The sequence below is a fragment of the Oncorhynchus kisutch genome, linkage group LG22 (genome assembly GCF_002021735.2).
Source record: "Oncorhynchus kisutch isolate 150728-3 linkage group LG22, Okis_V2, whole genome shotgun sequence".
Classification (NCBI taxonomy): domain Eukaryota; kingdom Metazoa; phylum Chordata; class Actinopteri; order Salmoniformes; family Salmonidae; genus Oncorhynchus; species Oncorhynchus kisutch.
The window spans coordinates 31,610,201-31,625,411 of NC_034195.2; the positions used below are offsets into that span (position 1 = coordinate 31,610,201).

The following is a 15,211-nucleotide window of genomic DNA, read 5'->3' on the forward strand; positions in this document are numbered from 1 at the left end:
GACCTCAACCCAATTGAGATGGTTTGGGATGAGTTAGACTGCAGAGTGAAGGAAAAGCAGCCAACAAGTTCATCATGTGGGAACTCCTTCAAGACTGTTGGAAAAGCATTCCAGGTGAAGGGTGGCACTTTGAAGAATGTAAAATATAAAATATATTTTTGTTTAACACTTTTTTTGGTTACTACATGATTCCATATGTGTTATTTCATCATTTTGATGTCTTCACTATTATTCTTGTTGTAGAAAATAGAAAAAAAATTAGATATTTTTTTATAAATTAGTAGGTGTGTCCAAACCTTTGACTGGTACTGTATATGTCTACCGTGTTGGTGTGGGTTGGATTTCAGCACACACCCTACTGGCACAAGTAACTCAATCCACACCCACAATCCCCACAATACAGCAAACTGAAAAGAGGAGAGACCCAGGGATGTGTGTGCTTTTTTTGAGCAGAAACCAGACTTAATACCAGAGAAAATACTATTGACATCAAGAAAGCCAGTCTGTTTTTCCAACACTTTAGATAAACATGGCAAAATAGAAATGGTCCTATAACAGTTAGGATCAGCTTCATCTCCCCTTTAAATAAAGGACTCACCGTGGCTGCCTTCCAAGCAATTGGAACCTCCCCAGAGAGGAGAGACAGGTTAAAAAGGTCAGAGATAAGCTTGGAGATGATAGGGGCTGCAACCTTAAAGAAGAATGTATCTAAACCATCTGACCCAGATGGTTTTTGGGGGTCAAGTTTAAGGAGCTCCGTTGGCACCTCGGACTCACTGACTGCCTGCAGGGAGAAACTTTGTAGCGGGGCAGGGAAAAAAAGAGGGAGGAGCATAGGGGCTAGCCACATTAGAAGGGGTGGGAGATGAGGAAATGTTGGACAGACAATGAGGCATGGCTGAGTCAAATAGGAATGCTGACTTAATGAAGTGGTGATTTAAAGAGCTCAGCCATGTGCTCCTTGTCAAGTAACAAACACATCATCAACATAAAGGGACATGGGCAGCTGTGAGGAGGTTTCATTCTTGAGATTAGATCAACAGAGAGCGAGAACTGCTCCTTAAAGTAACTACCTTTGGCCTTCCGGATAGCCTGAGTGCTCTTATTTCACATTTGCCTGAACAAGAGCCAGTCAGCCTGAGTATGTGTGTGCCAAGCATTTCGCCAAATTGAATTTTTGAGGCGGAGTAACTCTGCCAGATCATGGTCTACAAGACTACTGTGCACCTCCACTGGCAAAATCGATGCCATAACCATTTGTGTTACCGCAAAGACCAGCGACCAGTGAGTGTTAAATATCACCACTGCTTGAAATTGGTTTTTAAAGACACACCTACAATATTTCAATCCCTCCCACCTCAGCACAAGCGAGCTGATAAAAGACAGGGTTGGAAAATAGCAGAGCGCTGACTTTTACAAGTCGAAATTGCCCAAGAACTTGTGTTTGACACAAGCGCTGCCTTAACACCAGACTCCACAGTGTTATTACTAATGGTATGTAGAAATATGATCTGATGTTTAGTCAACATGCATGAAATATTGTATACTGTTATGTTTTAATTACACTTTATAGGTAACTTTCAGGCAGACGTCACACCACAATTGTACTACAATTCTGGAGCCATCAACTAAATAAACATTTGAAAAGATGTAGCAACATTTTGGTGTGTGAAAGATGAGAGGTAGAGAGGTGTAGAGAGAGTGTAAGATAAATAGTTTCTTTTAATGAAAAGTAAATGTACATTATTTGCAGTAAAAATACTTAAAATTACTACTTGTGTAGTTTTTTGAGGTACAGTATCTGTACATGACTATATTGTTGACAACTTTTACTTCACTACATTCCTTAAGAACATGTACTTTCTACTCCCTGACACCCAGAAGTACATTTAGCAGAACATGAAAATGGTCCAATTTACACATTATCAAGAGAACATCTGTGGTCATCCCTACTGCCTCTGATCTGACAGACTTACTAAATGCTTTGTTTGTAAATGATGCCTGAGTGTTGGAGTGCGCCGCTGGTTATCCATAATTTAAATAGTGGCATCTAATTTTCTTAATATAAAGATTTTTTAAATATTTTGCTTTTGATCCTTAAGTACATTTTTGAAATTACATTTACTTTTGATACTTTAGTATATTTTAAACCAAATACTTTTGATTTTACTAAAGTAATATTTTACTGGTTGACTTTCACTTTAACTTGTGCCATTTTCTATGAAGGTATCTTTACTTTTACTCAAGTATAACAATTCAGTACTTTTTCCACAACTGTGTATTTGTTTCAAAATGTGGAGAATTCCATTGTTTTGGCTGTGCAATTGGAAATCCCCTAGCTACTGAATAGTAAGCACTTAGTGTTGTTAGGTTCTTATGGTACAGATCTAAATAACTCACGGATACTAGAGAAGCTTTAACCAAGTTTAATTATTCCCAAAGGGTCGACACAAATGTATTCAGACAGCAAAACATTTCTCTCCATCACAGTTATATACATCCTACGTAAGACACGCCTTCTCTCCAATCCTTACATCTTATTGTTCAACAGAAAGAGGGTAACAGGATACCAAACGCTTATTACTCCCTTAAGGGAATTTGTCCTCACCTCCTGACCTCAACCCCTCCTTCACCTAATCCACAGATATCCACCTGTCTTCCCTATATCAACACGTCGCTCTCCACTCCTCCATCAAACACATTCCAAAGCCTGGCTTTCTACAGAGGACCCTTAACTTCTTAACCCATTCTCTTCCACTCCTTATCATTTAGTTAATATCTCAATGTTCAAAGTTTAGCCGTTTCCAACAGTGTTAATCAGCAATACAGATATAAAGCACAATACACTGAGATATGAACACCTGTCCAAGGTCATGAATAACAATGTGCAGGGAAATACTTCTCCAGATATTTACCAAGTTGTCTTTTTTAATGTTAACATAATTGGAGATCTTTTATACACACACTGATACAGAAACAACAGTCCTGTAAAGAGCGCTCACCAAGGCCTGAATAGTTTATTTTCACACAGCACTTCATATTTGATGACATACCAAATTCTGTCCTGCTGGTCAGGAGGTGTGTGTGGGTGGGTGGGTGGGTGGGTGAACTATTCATGATTGTTGATTTAGCACTTGTTTTGTTACTGATTGAGCTTTGATAAGGTTTACAGTTCTGCCCTGATTTAGACAGTTATCTAGCTTCACATTTCTACCCCCGATGTATTTTCTGACTTACCCTGCTTCACAGTGGCTCTATATACATCTGTACGAGGCCCTGTCTGGACTGTCCTGTCCTCACTAGAAAACCTGCAATGCAGCATTTCTGTCAGTCGGTTCCTCTCCTTGTTCGGCGGTGTTCGGCGGTCGACATCACCGGTCTTCTAGCCATCGCCGATCCATTTTTCATGCTCCATTTGTTTTGGCTTGTTTTCACACACACCTGGTTTCAATTCCCTAATTACATGTTGTATATGTTCCCTATGTTTCCCCCATGTCCTTGTTGGGAATGGTTTATTTTGTAAGTACTCGTGCTATGTGTTACTGGTGCGCTACGGGTTTTTTACCCATGTGTTTGTTGTTTGGTATGCCGTTAGTTTAATATATTAAACTGCACCGGCTATACACCAAGTTCTGCTCTCCTGCGTTTGACTTCCCTGCCATCAGTTACGCACCCCTTACAGAATACACGACCACCTATGGAGTCAGCAGGAACAGGTGCCCCTGGTATAGGGGCCGAGGAGCGCATCCAGGAGCAAGCGAAAGTAATCCACCATCTCGGCGCCATCATGGATCAAGTTATCCAGACCCTGGACTGTTGGGAGAGACAGGGAGGTCCTCCAGCGACTTCAACAGCGCAACCCGAACCTCCACTACTCTCTCCTCCTGCAACCGGTCCCAGTGGGATGTGTCTCGCCCTTCCCGGGGAGTATGATGGGACGGCGGCACGGTGCCAGGGTTTCCTGTTACAGCTGGACCTATACCTGGGCACCTTTTACCCGCACTCCCTCGGGAAGGGAGAAGGTGTCCACCCTCATCTCGTGCCTCTCAGGGAGAGCTCTGGATTGGGTCAACACAGTGTGGGGAGAAGGAGATGCGGCGTTGTTGGACTTCAGAGTTCACCCGCCATTTCCGGGCGGTCTTTGACCACCCGAACAAGGATAGAGCGGTGGGTGAGCGCCTCTTCCAGCTGAGGCAGGAGACGAGGAGCGCCCAGGATTTTGCCCTGGAGTTTAGGACTCTGGCTGCTGGCGCGGGATGGAATGACAGGGCCCTGATCGACCACTACTGTTGCAGTCTGCGTGAGGACGTACATCGGGAGTTGGCCTGAAGAGACACCACCCTCACGTTGGATCAGCTGGTGGACCTGTCCATCCGGCTGGACAACCTGCTGGCTACCCGTGGACGTTCAGATCAGGGTCTGGTGGTACCATCCCCTCGCACCCCCTCTCCTGAACCTATGGAGCTGGGAGGGGCTGTGCGTAGGGAGACCGGAGGGGTTTCCAGTTCGTGCACCATCTGTGGCCGCAGAGGGGACACTGCCGGTCGGTGCCGGGTTGGTCTCTCCGGGAGTCGAGGCAGCAGGCAGGGCACTCTGGCGTCACCCCAGGAGAGTGTGCACCACCCTCATCCAGAGTCCTCTGTTGTCCAACTGTTTGTACCTATTTGTTTTTCTGATTTTCCCCCGGATTCCCAGCATAAGGCGCTCGTCAATTCAGGCGCAGCTGGGAATTTTATTGACAGAGCACTCGCCCATTATTCCTGTGGTTAGACCTTTCCCAGTACACGCTCTGGATAGTCGACCATGGGGGTCCGGGCTAATCAGGGAAGCCACTATCTCCCTGGCCATGGTCACGCAGGGTAGTCATGAGGAACAAATCAGTCTCTTTCTCCTGTGTTTCCCATGGTACTGGGCCTTCACTGGTTGGCTCATCATGACCCCACCATTTCATGGAAACAGAGCGCTCTCATGGGGTGGTCGCGAGAGTGCTCGGGGAGGTGTGTAGGGGTTTCCGTTGGTGCTACTACGGTGGAAAGACCAGACCAGGTCTCCACTGTGCGCAACCCCCCCGAATATGCCGATTTGGCTCTCGCCTTCTGTAATAAGGAGACTCAATTACCACCCCATCGGGGGGATTGTGCGAAAAATCTCCTGGTAGACGCTGTACTTCACAGGAGTCACGTGTATCCACTGTCACAAGCGGAGACAGTGTCTATGGAGACATATGTCTCTGAATACCTGCGTTGGGGGTACATTCGGTCCTCCACTTCACCCGCCTCCTCAAGTTTCGGTAAGGTACAGTTACCTCTTATCGCCACTGCGATTTAGTCAATGCACGGGGCGCGCTTCTTCACAAAACTGGATCTCAGGAGCGAATACCACCAGGTGCGTATCCGGGAGGGAGACAAGTGGAAGACTGCATTTAGTACCACCTCAAGGCATTATGAGTACCTCGTCATGCCATATGGGTTGATGAATGCTCCATCAGTCTTCCAATCCTTTGTAGATGAGATTTTCAGGGACCTGCACGGGCAGGGTGTATTGGTATATATCGATATACTCCGCTAAACGCACCGAGCATGTGTCTTTGGTGCGCAGGGTACTTGGACGACTGTTTGAGCATGACCTGTATGTCCAGGCTGAGAAATGCCTGTTCTTTCATCAAGCCGTATCCTTCTTAGGGTATCGCATTTCCACATCAGGGGTGGAGATGGAGAGTGACAGCATTTCAGCCGTGCGCTATTGGCTGACTCCCACCAAGGTAAAGGAGGTGCAGCGATTTTTAGGGTTTGCCAATTAATACCAGAGATTTATCCAGGATTTTGGTCAGGTGGCTGCTCCCATTACCTCACTGCTGAAGGGATGTCCTGTACGTCTGCAGTGGTCAGTTGAGGTGGACAGGGCTTTTGGGCAACTAAGGGCTCTGTTTACCTCGGCGCCCATCCGGATCCCTCTTTGGCGTTCATAGTGGAGGTGGGCGCGTCCGAGGCTGGGATAGGAGCGGTGCTCTCTCAGCGTTCGGGTACGCCACCGAAGCTCCGCCCCTGTGCCTTCTTCTCAAAGAAGCTCAGCCCGGCTGAGCAAAACTATGACGTGGGGGAGCGCGAGCTGTTGGCTGTCGTCAAGGCCTTGAAGGCGTGGAGACATTGGCTTGAGTGGGCAAAACACCCTTTTCTCATCTGGACTGACCACCGCAATCTGGAGTACATCCGGGCAGCGAGGAGACTGAACCCTCGCCAGGCAAGGTGGGCCATGTTTTTCACCCGTTTTTGTTTTCACCCTTTCGTACAGACCAGGTTCCCAGAAGTTTAAGGCAGACTCACTGTCCCGGCAGTATGACACAGAGGAGCGGCCAAAGGATCCCACTCCCATACTCCCAGCCTCTTGCTTGGTGGCGCCGGTAGTGTGGGAGCTGGACGCGGCCATTGAGCGGGCGTCACGTGCAGAGCCCACTCCCCCCCCCCAGTGTCCAGCTGGGCATCTGTACGTTCCGTCTGCTGTCCGCGAGCGGCTGATCTATTGGGCCCCCACGTCACCCTCTGGTCATCCTGGGATCGGTCGGATGGTGCGCTGTCTTAGTGGGAAGTACTAGTGGCCCACTTTGGCTAAGGATGTGAGGGTTTATGTTTCCTCCTGCTCGGTGTGCACCCAGTGTAAGGCTCCTAAGCACCTGCCCAAAGGTAAGTTACAACCCTTACCCGTTCCGCAATAGCCTCGGTCGCACCTGTCGGTGGATTTTATAACCGATCTTTAACCTTCACAGGGTTACACCATGATCCTGGTCGTTGTGGATCGTTTTTCTAAGTCCTGTCGTCTCGTCCCTTTGCCCGGTCTCCCAACGGCCCTACAGACTGCGGAGGCCCTGTTTACTCACGTCTTCCAGCACTATGGGATGCCTGAGGATATAGTGTCTGATCGGGGTCCCCAGTTCACGTCGAGGGTCTGGAGGGCATTCATGGAACATCTGGGGGTCTCGGTCAGCCTTGCCTCATGTTTTCGCCCCGAGAGTAACGGGCAGGTGGAGAGAGTTAACTAGGATGTGGGTAGGTTTCTGAGGTCTTATTGCCAGGACCGGCTGGGGGAGTGGGCAGCGTTCGTGCCCTGGGCAGAGATGGCCCAGAACTCGCTCCGCCACTCCTCCACTAACCTCTCTCCTTTCCAGGTTAGTGGAGGAGTGGCGGAGCGAGTTCTGGGCCATTGTATTGGGTTATCAGCCGGTTCTGGCTCCTTGGCATCAGAGTCAGACTGAGGCTCCTGTGGTGGATGACTGGTTTGGCTCTCGACCCGGAAACCTGCCCCGCCGCCTGCCCTGCCGGAAGCTGGGTCCGTGGTTTGTGGGACCATTTTAAAGTCCTGAGGAGAGTGAACAAGGTATGTTATAGGTTACAGTTTCCCCACCATTACCGCGTTAACCCCTCGTTCCATGTGTCTCTCCTCAGGCCGGTGGTGGCTGCGGGAGGTTCCTCCGCCCCCTCTGGACATCGAGGGGGCCCCGGCGTACTCCGTTCGATCCATCTTGGATTTGAGACGTCGGGCGAGGGGCCTTCAGTACCTCGTAGACTGGGAGGGGTACGATCCGGAGGAGAGATGCTGTGTTCCGGAGGAGGACATGTTGGACCCTTCTATGCTGCGGGGTTTCCACCGTCTCCTCCCGGATTGCCCTGCATCTCCGGGTCGTCGCCGGTGTCGGCGCGCTGCTGGAGCCGCGCGTCAAGGGGGAGGGGGGTTACTGTCACGACTTCTTCCGAAGTCTGTTCCTCTCCTTGTACAGGCGGTGTTCAGCGGTCGACGTCACCAGTCTTCTAGCCATCGCCAATCCATTTTTCATGTTCCGTTTGTCTTGTTTTCACACACCTCGTTTCAATTCCCTAATTACATGTTGTATATTTTCCCTCTGTTTCCCCATGTCCTTGTCGGGAATTTATTATTTTTTCATTTCACCATCTTGGCCATGTTCTGTTATAATCTCCACCCGGCACAGCCAGAAGAGGACTGGCCACCCCTCATAGCCTGGTTCCTCTCTAGGTTTCTTCCTAGGTTTTGGCCTTTCTAGTGATTTTTTTTTTTTCCTAGCCACCGTGCTTCTACACCTGCATTGCTTGCTGTTTGGGGTCTTAGTCTGGGTTTCTGTACAGCACTTTGAGATATCGGCTGATGTACGAAGGGCTATATAAATACATTTGATTTTATTTGATGATTATTTTATAAGTACTTGTAATACAAATAAATGAACTTAGAAAAACATCAGCCACCTTTTGCATTCCCATGGGTTTTGTACCCATGTACCCATGTGTTTGTTGTTTTGTATGCCGTCAGTTGTATATATTAAACTGCTTTGGCTATTCACCAAGTTCTGCTCTCCTGCGTTTGACTACCCTGCCACCAGTTACGCACACCTTACAATTTCCCTCTGATCCTCACACAGTCTCTTACTAATGGAGTGGAGAGCTGAGCCTCTGTTTGAACTAATGGACCACAGATATACAGATGTTTTATAGAAACTAAGAAAAAGGATGATGAACACATTTAAGCACTGTTGTCTGTAAACTGGGGACCTGGAATAATTGAGAATAGTGCTGAACTCCTCTGTCTGCTTAGAGAGCAAAGCAATAGATGGAGGGTGTGTGAGTTCTTGTCTGGTGAATGAGGCACAGACCCAGACAGACAGTGACAGGCCATATCTCAGAGCAGGCTTCCCCAGGGTCGGAGCAATCTGTGTGGACATGAGTCAGAGATGCTCCTCTTTGAAGGGTGGAGGGGTCAGGTACATGAGGACTGGGGGTGAAATCACAAACTGGTGTGTGTGTGTCACAAATGTGGGTGTACGTGTCTGCTATCTCTGCTCCTGACATAAACAGTTTAAGCCAGTTGATGATGGTGTGTGTAGAGACAAAAAAAACACACTTGTATGCACACGCATCCACACACACACCGGCCGCTGACCATGTTAGAGATAAGAGCTCGTAAGCAGAAGTGAAATGCTGAAGCTTTCATTAAAGTCCATTTCACAGTGCTTCTGCTCTCCTGAGGATACTTAGGACTTAATGCCATTTAACAGATGGGGTATTTGACTCTGTGGATGGTTGGATATTTTTACAGGCTCCAATTGGGTAAAGCTGCTCTTGTTGTTTTTTGTTGCAGTTTCTGGCAACAGTCAGTGGTGAATGTGAGGTGTGATTTCAGTCTTACAGTCATCATGAGCTTGATGTGTCAAATACAGTGATTCAAAACAAATACGATTATTGTGCACTTCAATAGTTTATTCAGTCTAAAATGTAAGCTAAACACCAAATACATCCAGTCTTGAGATGATATGCATTTAAGTGTCAAAAATCATATTTTCATATTTCACTGTGTTTCTGTAAGTCATTTACTTTTTCACTCAGCATCATGATGAAATCAGCAACATGGCTGAACCTGTGTTCACATCCGATGTTGTCTGGGAACTAGGAGGTTGTCGTTGCAATGCCAGAGTAGAAAGGAAACAACCTTACAGCTCAACTGAATATATTAGCAGATGTCATCTAACAAAGACCACAGCTTTAACCCAATGATGTCGATGCTTGCTTTAACCACACTGGACCAAAGCCAAACTGACCCACAGTGGTTGCCATGGGTAATATGTGTATTATAATGAGCAGAGTGGTTGCCATGGGTAATATGTGTTCTAAAATAACCAGAGTGGTTGTTATGAGTGATTCAGAATAGTTGCCATTGGTGATTGATGTTCTAGAATGGCCAGAGGTGGAATAGATTGTGAGTTTTGGGGTGGTAGACTTCTAAGAACGGTCGGTGTCTGTGTTGGTTTGCGGTCATGGTCATGTTGGTCAGATTTATGCTGCGGTGGCAAAGCCCACTTGGTTGTTTGTGCGGTCGTAGACGGAGTAGTACTCCCTGAGAAATACATCTCCCAAAATCCACAGGGGCTGTCCGTTCTGGGACGGCAGGTAGGTGGGGATGATCCCCACGAAGCAGAACTGGTACCCACCCTGGTTGTTCTGGATAGAGAGGAGAACACGCATGAGTGCAATACACACACACAGATAAACAGGCATGCACATGCACTACTGACACAAGGCTTATGGCCTTCATTATCCTAGCATCAGTCATAGAGGGTCACACACGACACACTAACTTACCTGCTGAATGTATGCAGATGGCGGCAGGGGGAAGTTGACTCCATTGATGGTGAAGGTGAGAGTAGGCAGGCTGTTGATCTGGTTACAGTTCACTGTGTACTGCATCAACAAACAATTCACAGACATGAGTGACACAAAACATCCCTGTACTGGTTTACTCTGGTCTGCACTGGTTTTCCCAACTTCTACTTTCTGGATCACACTGTTTTATGGTGTCAGTTAGTACTGGTCTGTTATGGTTTATAATGGATTCCTGCTACCTGTCCGTACTGGTCCTGCTGGGCTCCAATGGACTGCATCAGCGTTCCCATGATCTGTTTGGGTGCAGTCAGCATGGAGGTGCCTGTATCCACGATGGCCTGGCAGCCCTGCCCACACCACCCTGTCTCCTGACCGTTGATCTGGAACCTGGAGATGTACAAGGGTTAGTGTTAGACAGGCAGGCAGACAAGCATTGACAGCGGCCTTAGACATTTTTAAAAAACTTCCTAAAGGAGTTTTTCACCCCAGCTTTTGCAGGCTCTTAGTGGTTCTGATGTCAGTGTATGGTTAAGTATGTTTAGTTGGTGTGGTTGATCCTGACCCTTGGATGCCGATCTGCCAGTATGTCTGGGCGGTGACGGGGGTCCAGTAGATCTGACCCTGATACTTGGTGTTGTCCACTTCTCCGAACGACAGCTCACTGCCCTGCTGGCCGTCCCTGCACAGAATTTTTTTAAAGCCATCAAACAATTTTACAAAGATAGAAGGCAGTTGGCAAGAAGATGGTTCACTCTTCACAGAAGACACTTTTCTTCTCAAAAATCTTATGTCTTATATCAGTGATTTTAGTTTCTGGAGCAGGAATAATGAATATAACGTTGATTAGTTACATAAATAAATAAGTACATTATTAAAATATATCACCTGTTCATCTAGAAAGCGAACACATTGCCCTGCAGACGGTTCTGTGATATCTGTGTGTATTTTATATTGAGGTCCGGTAGCAGTACATTATACGTGTGGTAAGTAAGTGGTGGTAGGGATGTCAGATCTTAACTTGATCACTTTTTTGTCACTGCTCATTTTCCTGCTGCATCAGGAAATACAAATGAGCCGTGTGGGTCCCTGTAAAAAGAGCAGTTGTCTTTATTTCCATGCTGGGGCATTTGAGTCATTGGGATCAGTACTTGGTTTCAAAATAAATGTCTCAATTTTTCACTGAAATGCCATGCCTAGGTCATATTACTGCATTTGAAATGCAGCCATACACATCAACTACTGTCATTTTATATAGCATAACAACACAAGATAGATGTTGGTCTCATCTAGGCTATGACATACAAGCTTCAATTGTATCCTATGTTCAAAATGTAGTTCAATCGTGGGGTCTGGTAGGGTGGTGTGGGTTACGGTTGCTGTCGTCAGCTCACACATATAAGCCTACCATGTTGGCGTTGGTTCAATTCCGGCCCACAACTTTCTGGCACAAATAACTTAATCCCCCGATATACTAGATTTATTTACACATTTTAAATATGGACAGTCTAAGGATATTTAACCCCCGATCTTAATTATAAATGACCATATCAGACACTTTTGGATAACATGAATAGGAAACCAATCAAATTGTAACTAAGGGCTACACCAACATTAGTGTCGTGTCAATTCCCAACAGTGGATACTTTATTTCTATTGTATGGAATGCTTGTCAAATGGATAAATCAACTGTAGTCTGTTAAAAAAGTACTCTTGTTCTGATTACAATACCAACCAGAGGGTGAACATATCTTGAAACACTTTGGTTGCAAGCAGGACTAAGGTAACACTGATATTGTCTTTTAGGGAGCTGCAATGAAGTGAACATTAATCAGTTGTGCGGGTGAATTTAGAGCGTACCGATAATTTAACGGGACATCAGCTGATGATAAGTGCCATTGATGGCTGCAATAGGTCCCTTGTTTTTGATTATTCCACTAGGCTACATTTCGAAGGCTACCCGTTAGTTAGCCTCCATTATTACATTTCCCTGGCTGAGTTGATGAGCTGAGTTGGGCCATCTGATTGACAGATGTAGGCCTACTGTAGAACGATAAACCTTCTCCAGGGTGGACGCTTGTCCGTGTTTTATAGTTCGGCTATGTATTATTTGGGAATATAGTTCTAGTCCTTGGTGTGAATTGGAAGCCTGTACTGTGTGCCTTTTTAAATATTTAATTTCTTAAAGCTGTCAATATGTTTATACATTTGAGCCTATCCAAAGACAATTTAGTTGAGCTGAGATACTCTTCTTTGTGTAAAAAAAATCGGACTATTTGTTTTACTTCTTGAAAACATTTAAAAAAAATGTAATTAACTTGTTGGTCTAATGTCGTCTCAGGCTGGTCACTAGATCACTCGGCACTGGATGCAAACTCATGAGGTTCGGAGTGAGCTGTTTATGGCAGATCACAATGCTCTAGCGAGCGTTAAGAATATTCTGAATACTGATGATACATAGGCACTTCATTTAGTTTTATTTTGTTTTTAAGCCTTCCCCAAACCATAGCCCTAAACTTACAACTGAATTCATTCCTGAACTGAATTCATTCCTGAACTGTTAACCCTGGAGTTGTTTCTGTTTTAATCATGTATCCACGCAAAATGAATGTGTCAAAAATAGACATTGATCCATGAGTCAAAGGGCAGTGGGCCGAATTTGAACCCATGTCGACTCTGACATATATGTGCCGGGGTCAGTGGCTGTAACCTCTGGATCACACAGGATTTGAGGAAAACAATGATTAATTCTGCCTATTGCTTTCCTTCAACATATATAATAAAACGGTTAATGTAAAACAACATGTTTTCCCTAACGACAATACATCTACCCCCTAAGAATATGGCAGTTTATTCTAATCCACGTAATAATGAACACGAGACACGCCGTAGCCTTCACTAGCCTACATAAGGTAGAATGTAGGTACGGTACTGCTTTGTGTACAAACACGCTTCCAGCTGCCCACTGGAACAGTTCTAAATCATTCTTCAGATATTCAAATCCTCCTTCTGCAGGATTATTTTCCTCTTGTGATGAAAGCAGTCCAATTAAGAGCTGACATCTGTAGTGTGTGGTAGTAGTGGAAGTGGTATATGTGTGGTAAGTAGAAGTAGTTGTATATTTGTGGTAAGTAGGGGTAGTTGTATATTTGTGGTAAGTAGGGGTAGTTGTATATTTGTGGTAAGTAGGGGTAGTGGTATATGTGTGGTAAGTAGGGGTAGTGGTATATGTGTGGTAAGTAGGGGTAGTGGTATATGTGTGGTAAGTAGGGGTAGTGGTATATGTGTGGTAAGTCGTGGTAGTGGTATATGTGTGGTAAGTAGTGGTATATGTGTGGTAAGTCGTGGTAGTGGTATATGTGTGGTAATTTGGAGTAGTGTGGTAAGTAGGGGTAGTGGTATAAGTGTGGTAAGTAGGTGTAGTGGTATATTTGTGGTAATTAGTGGTATATTTGTGGTATAAGTGATGGTAGGAGTACTGACCTGGTCAGGTAGAATGCAAATATGTTAGCCTGTAGAAGGTTCAGTGACATGATGTTGTCCATGAAGGGAGTCTCTTGTCCGGCTGAGATGGAAGGGTAGGACAGGCCAAGGATACCATCAAACTGGGCCACAACAAAGGTCTGACCTGGCTCGTCAGTACTCAGACCAATCTCCTGGTGGTTGATGAAAATACCACCGACCTAAAGAGGTGACAAACACACACTCAGCATCATGGAAACACTTTGGTTTTATTAGAATGGAAGTACAGGTACTGTTGTGGCTTTTTATTGCATGTAGTGAAGAATAACTGTGGTAGAAGTAGTTAATTATTTGTAAGGTTGTTATGGTGGGACTCACGTTGACGGTGTCGTATCCGAAGACTCCACTGAGACTGCCAGTTCCGTAGGGCAGGTAGAAAGTTTCCCCATTAGCTGAGTAGGTGGACGACTGCTGGGGGTTGAACTTTGTGTGGCTGTCTGCAGGAGGAAGGGACACAAACACCTTAAAGAGAAAATATACTGTCTACAATGTATTTATCTGGGAAGTGTGTAGAAGTGACAATAGATTAAAATATCTCTGATAGTAGTAGTAGTAGTAGTACAGTAGTAGTAGTATAGTTAGTAATACTTATTGTTGAGAAAGTACCAGTTAGTTTATACATGTTGTAATATTAGCTAGCAGTTGCTTTCATTGTCATGAAGCTATCCAGCTGTACTCACTGCAGGCCTGAGTGTTGCAGAGTACAGAGTCAACCCACAGGTTGGCAGAGCCAGTGTCAAACAACACCTGGAAGGACTGGGGGGGAGTACCGATGGTGATGGCTCCATAGTAGGTGGTCTGGAAAACACAACAGGGAAAGTACAGTTGACAAAAGAGAGGGGCTGCTAATACATTCATACAACAACGCATCAGATCTAGAGTGGTTGGCGTGGTTTAGACTCTACTTCATGGAGTTAGACGTTATCTTGACATGGTTGTTATCTAGTTAGACCTACAATTCAAATTTTCTACGTTCGCCTACATCATAGAATTTCATTCTGGAATATGAAAATAGACTACTGTGGACTTAGACAGGACATTGAGTAACATTCTAGAGAGGCCATAAGCTTGTGTATTATAGCATGTACGTACGTCGGCGTAGTTGTTGATGTACATGGTGGCGGAGCCAGCGAACTCGCTAGGAAAGTATTTGAGAGCGGGGTCTTGGTAGGGCAGGCGTTCTCCTTTCTCCATCATTCTCTCACGGATTGACTTATGCTTCACCAGAGGGATCCTAGGGTAACAAGAACACAGATACACTCAGATATGAAGTCAAACTCTGCAAATGCAAATAGGTAGAGAGAGCGACAAGGAGTTATCATTACTATGAGAGATGAGAAAATAAAATTTGTGTTTTAGAATTTAGGAAAAAGAGCAACTGAAAATGTCACTGAAATTGTGAAAAATAAATAAAGTGAGTACTAACCTGTGGATTCCCTCAGCGAGCACAGCACATACCAGCACAATAACCAGACACTTCATGGTCACTCCTGAAATCACAACCAGTGGTGGATACACCTTAGCTTGGGTCA

The 15,211-nt window shown here is 45.5% G+C and overlaps 2 protein-coding genes across 3 annotated transcripts in view; one reads left to right on the top strand and one right to left on the bottom strand.

The window, feature by feature from the left end:
* The window catches only part of LOC109867232 (C-Jun-amino-terminal kinase-interacting protein 2-like), a 136,373-nt gene that overhangs the window by 50,631 nt on the left and 70,531 nt on the right, over window positions 1–15,211 (top strand). The window lies entirely within an intron of this gene.
* LOC109867233 (gastricsin-like) lies at window positions 9,240–15,161 on the bottom strand. The gene is made up of 9 exons (XM_020456262.2): window positions 15,106–15,161; window positions 14,772–14,913; window positions 14,360–14,477; window positions 13,998–14,116; window positions 13,641–13,840; window positions 10,723–10,839; window positions 10,400–10,547; window positions 10,140–10,238; window positions 9,240–9,998 (listed from the first exon to the last, which is right to left on the bottom strand). Exons 1-9 carry the CDS (start codon window positions 15,159–15,161, stop codon window positions 9,834–9,836), a joined length of 1,164 nt encoding a protein of 387 aa, XP_020311851.1. The 3' UTR covers window positions 9,240–9,833.

Bases quoted from the DNA above. Each gene is read 5' to 3' on its own strand.
- LOC109867233 (XM_020456262.2), bottom strand. From the start codon at position 15,161: ATGAAGTGTCTGGTTATTGTGCTGGTATGTGCTGTGCTCGCTGAGGGA. The intron at 14,117-14,359 runs GTGAGTACAGCT...TTCCTCCTGCAG, and splicing joins CTGCAACACTCAGGCCTGCA to ACAGCCACACAAAGTTCAAC. The intron at 9,999-10,139 runs GTAAGTTAGTGT...CTCTCTATCCAG, and splicing joins CATCTGCATACATTCAGCAG to AACAACCAGGGTGGGTACCA.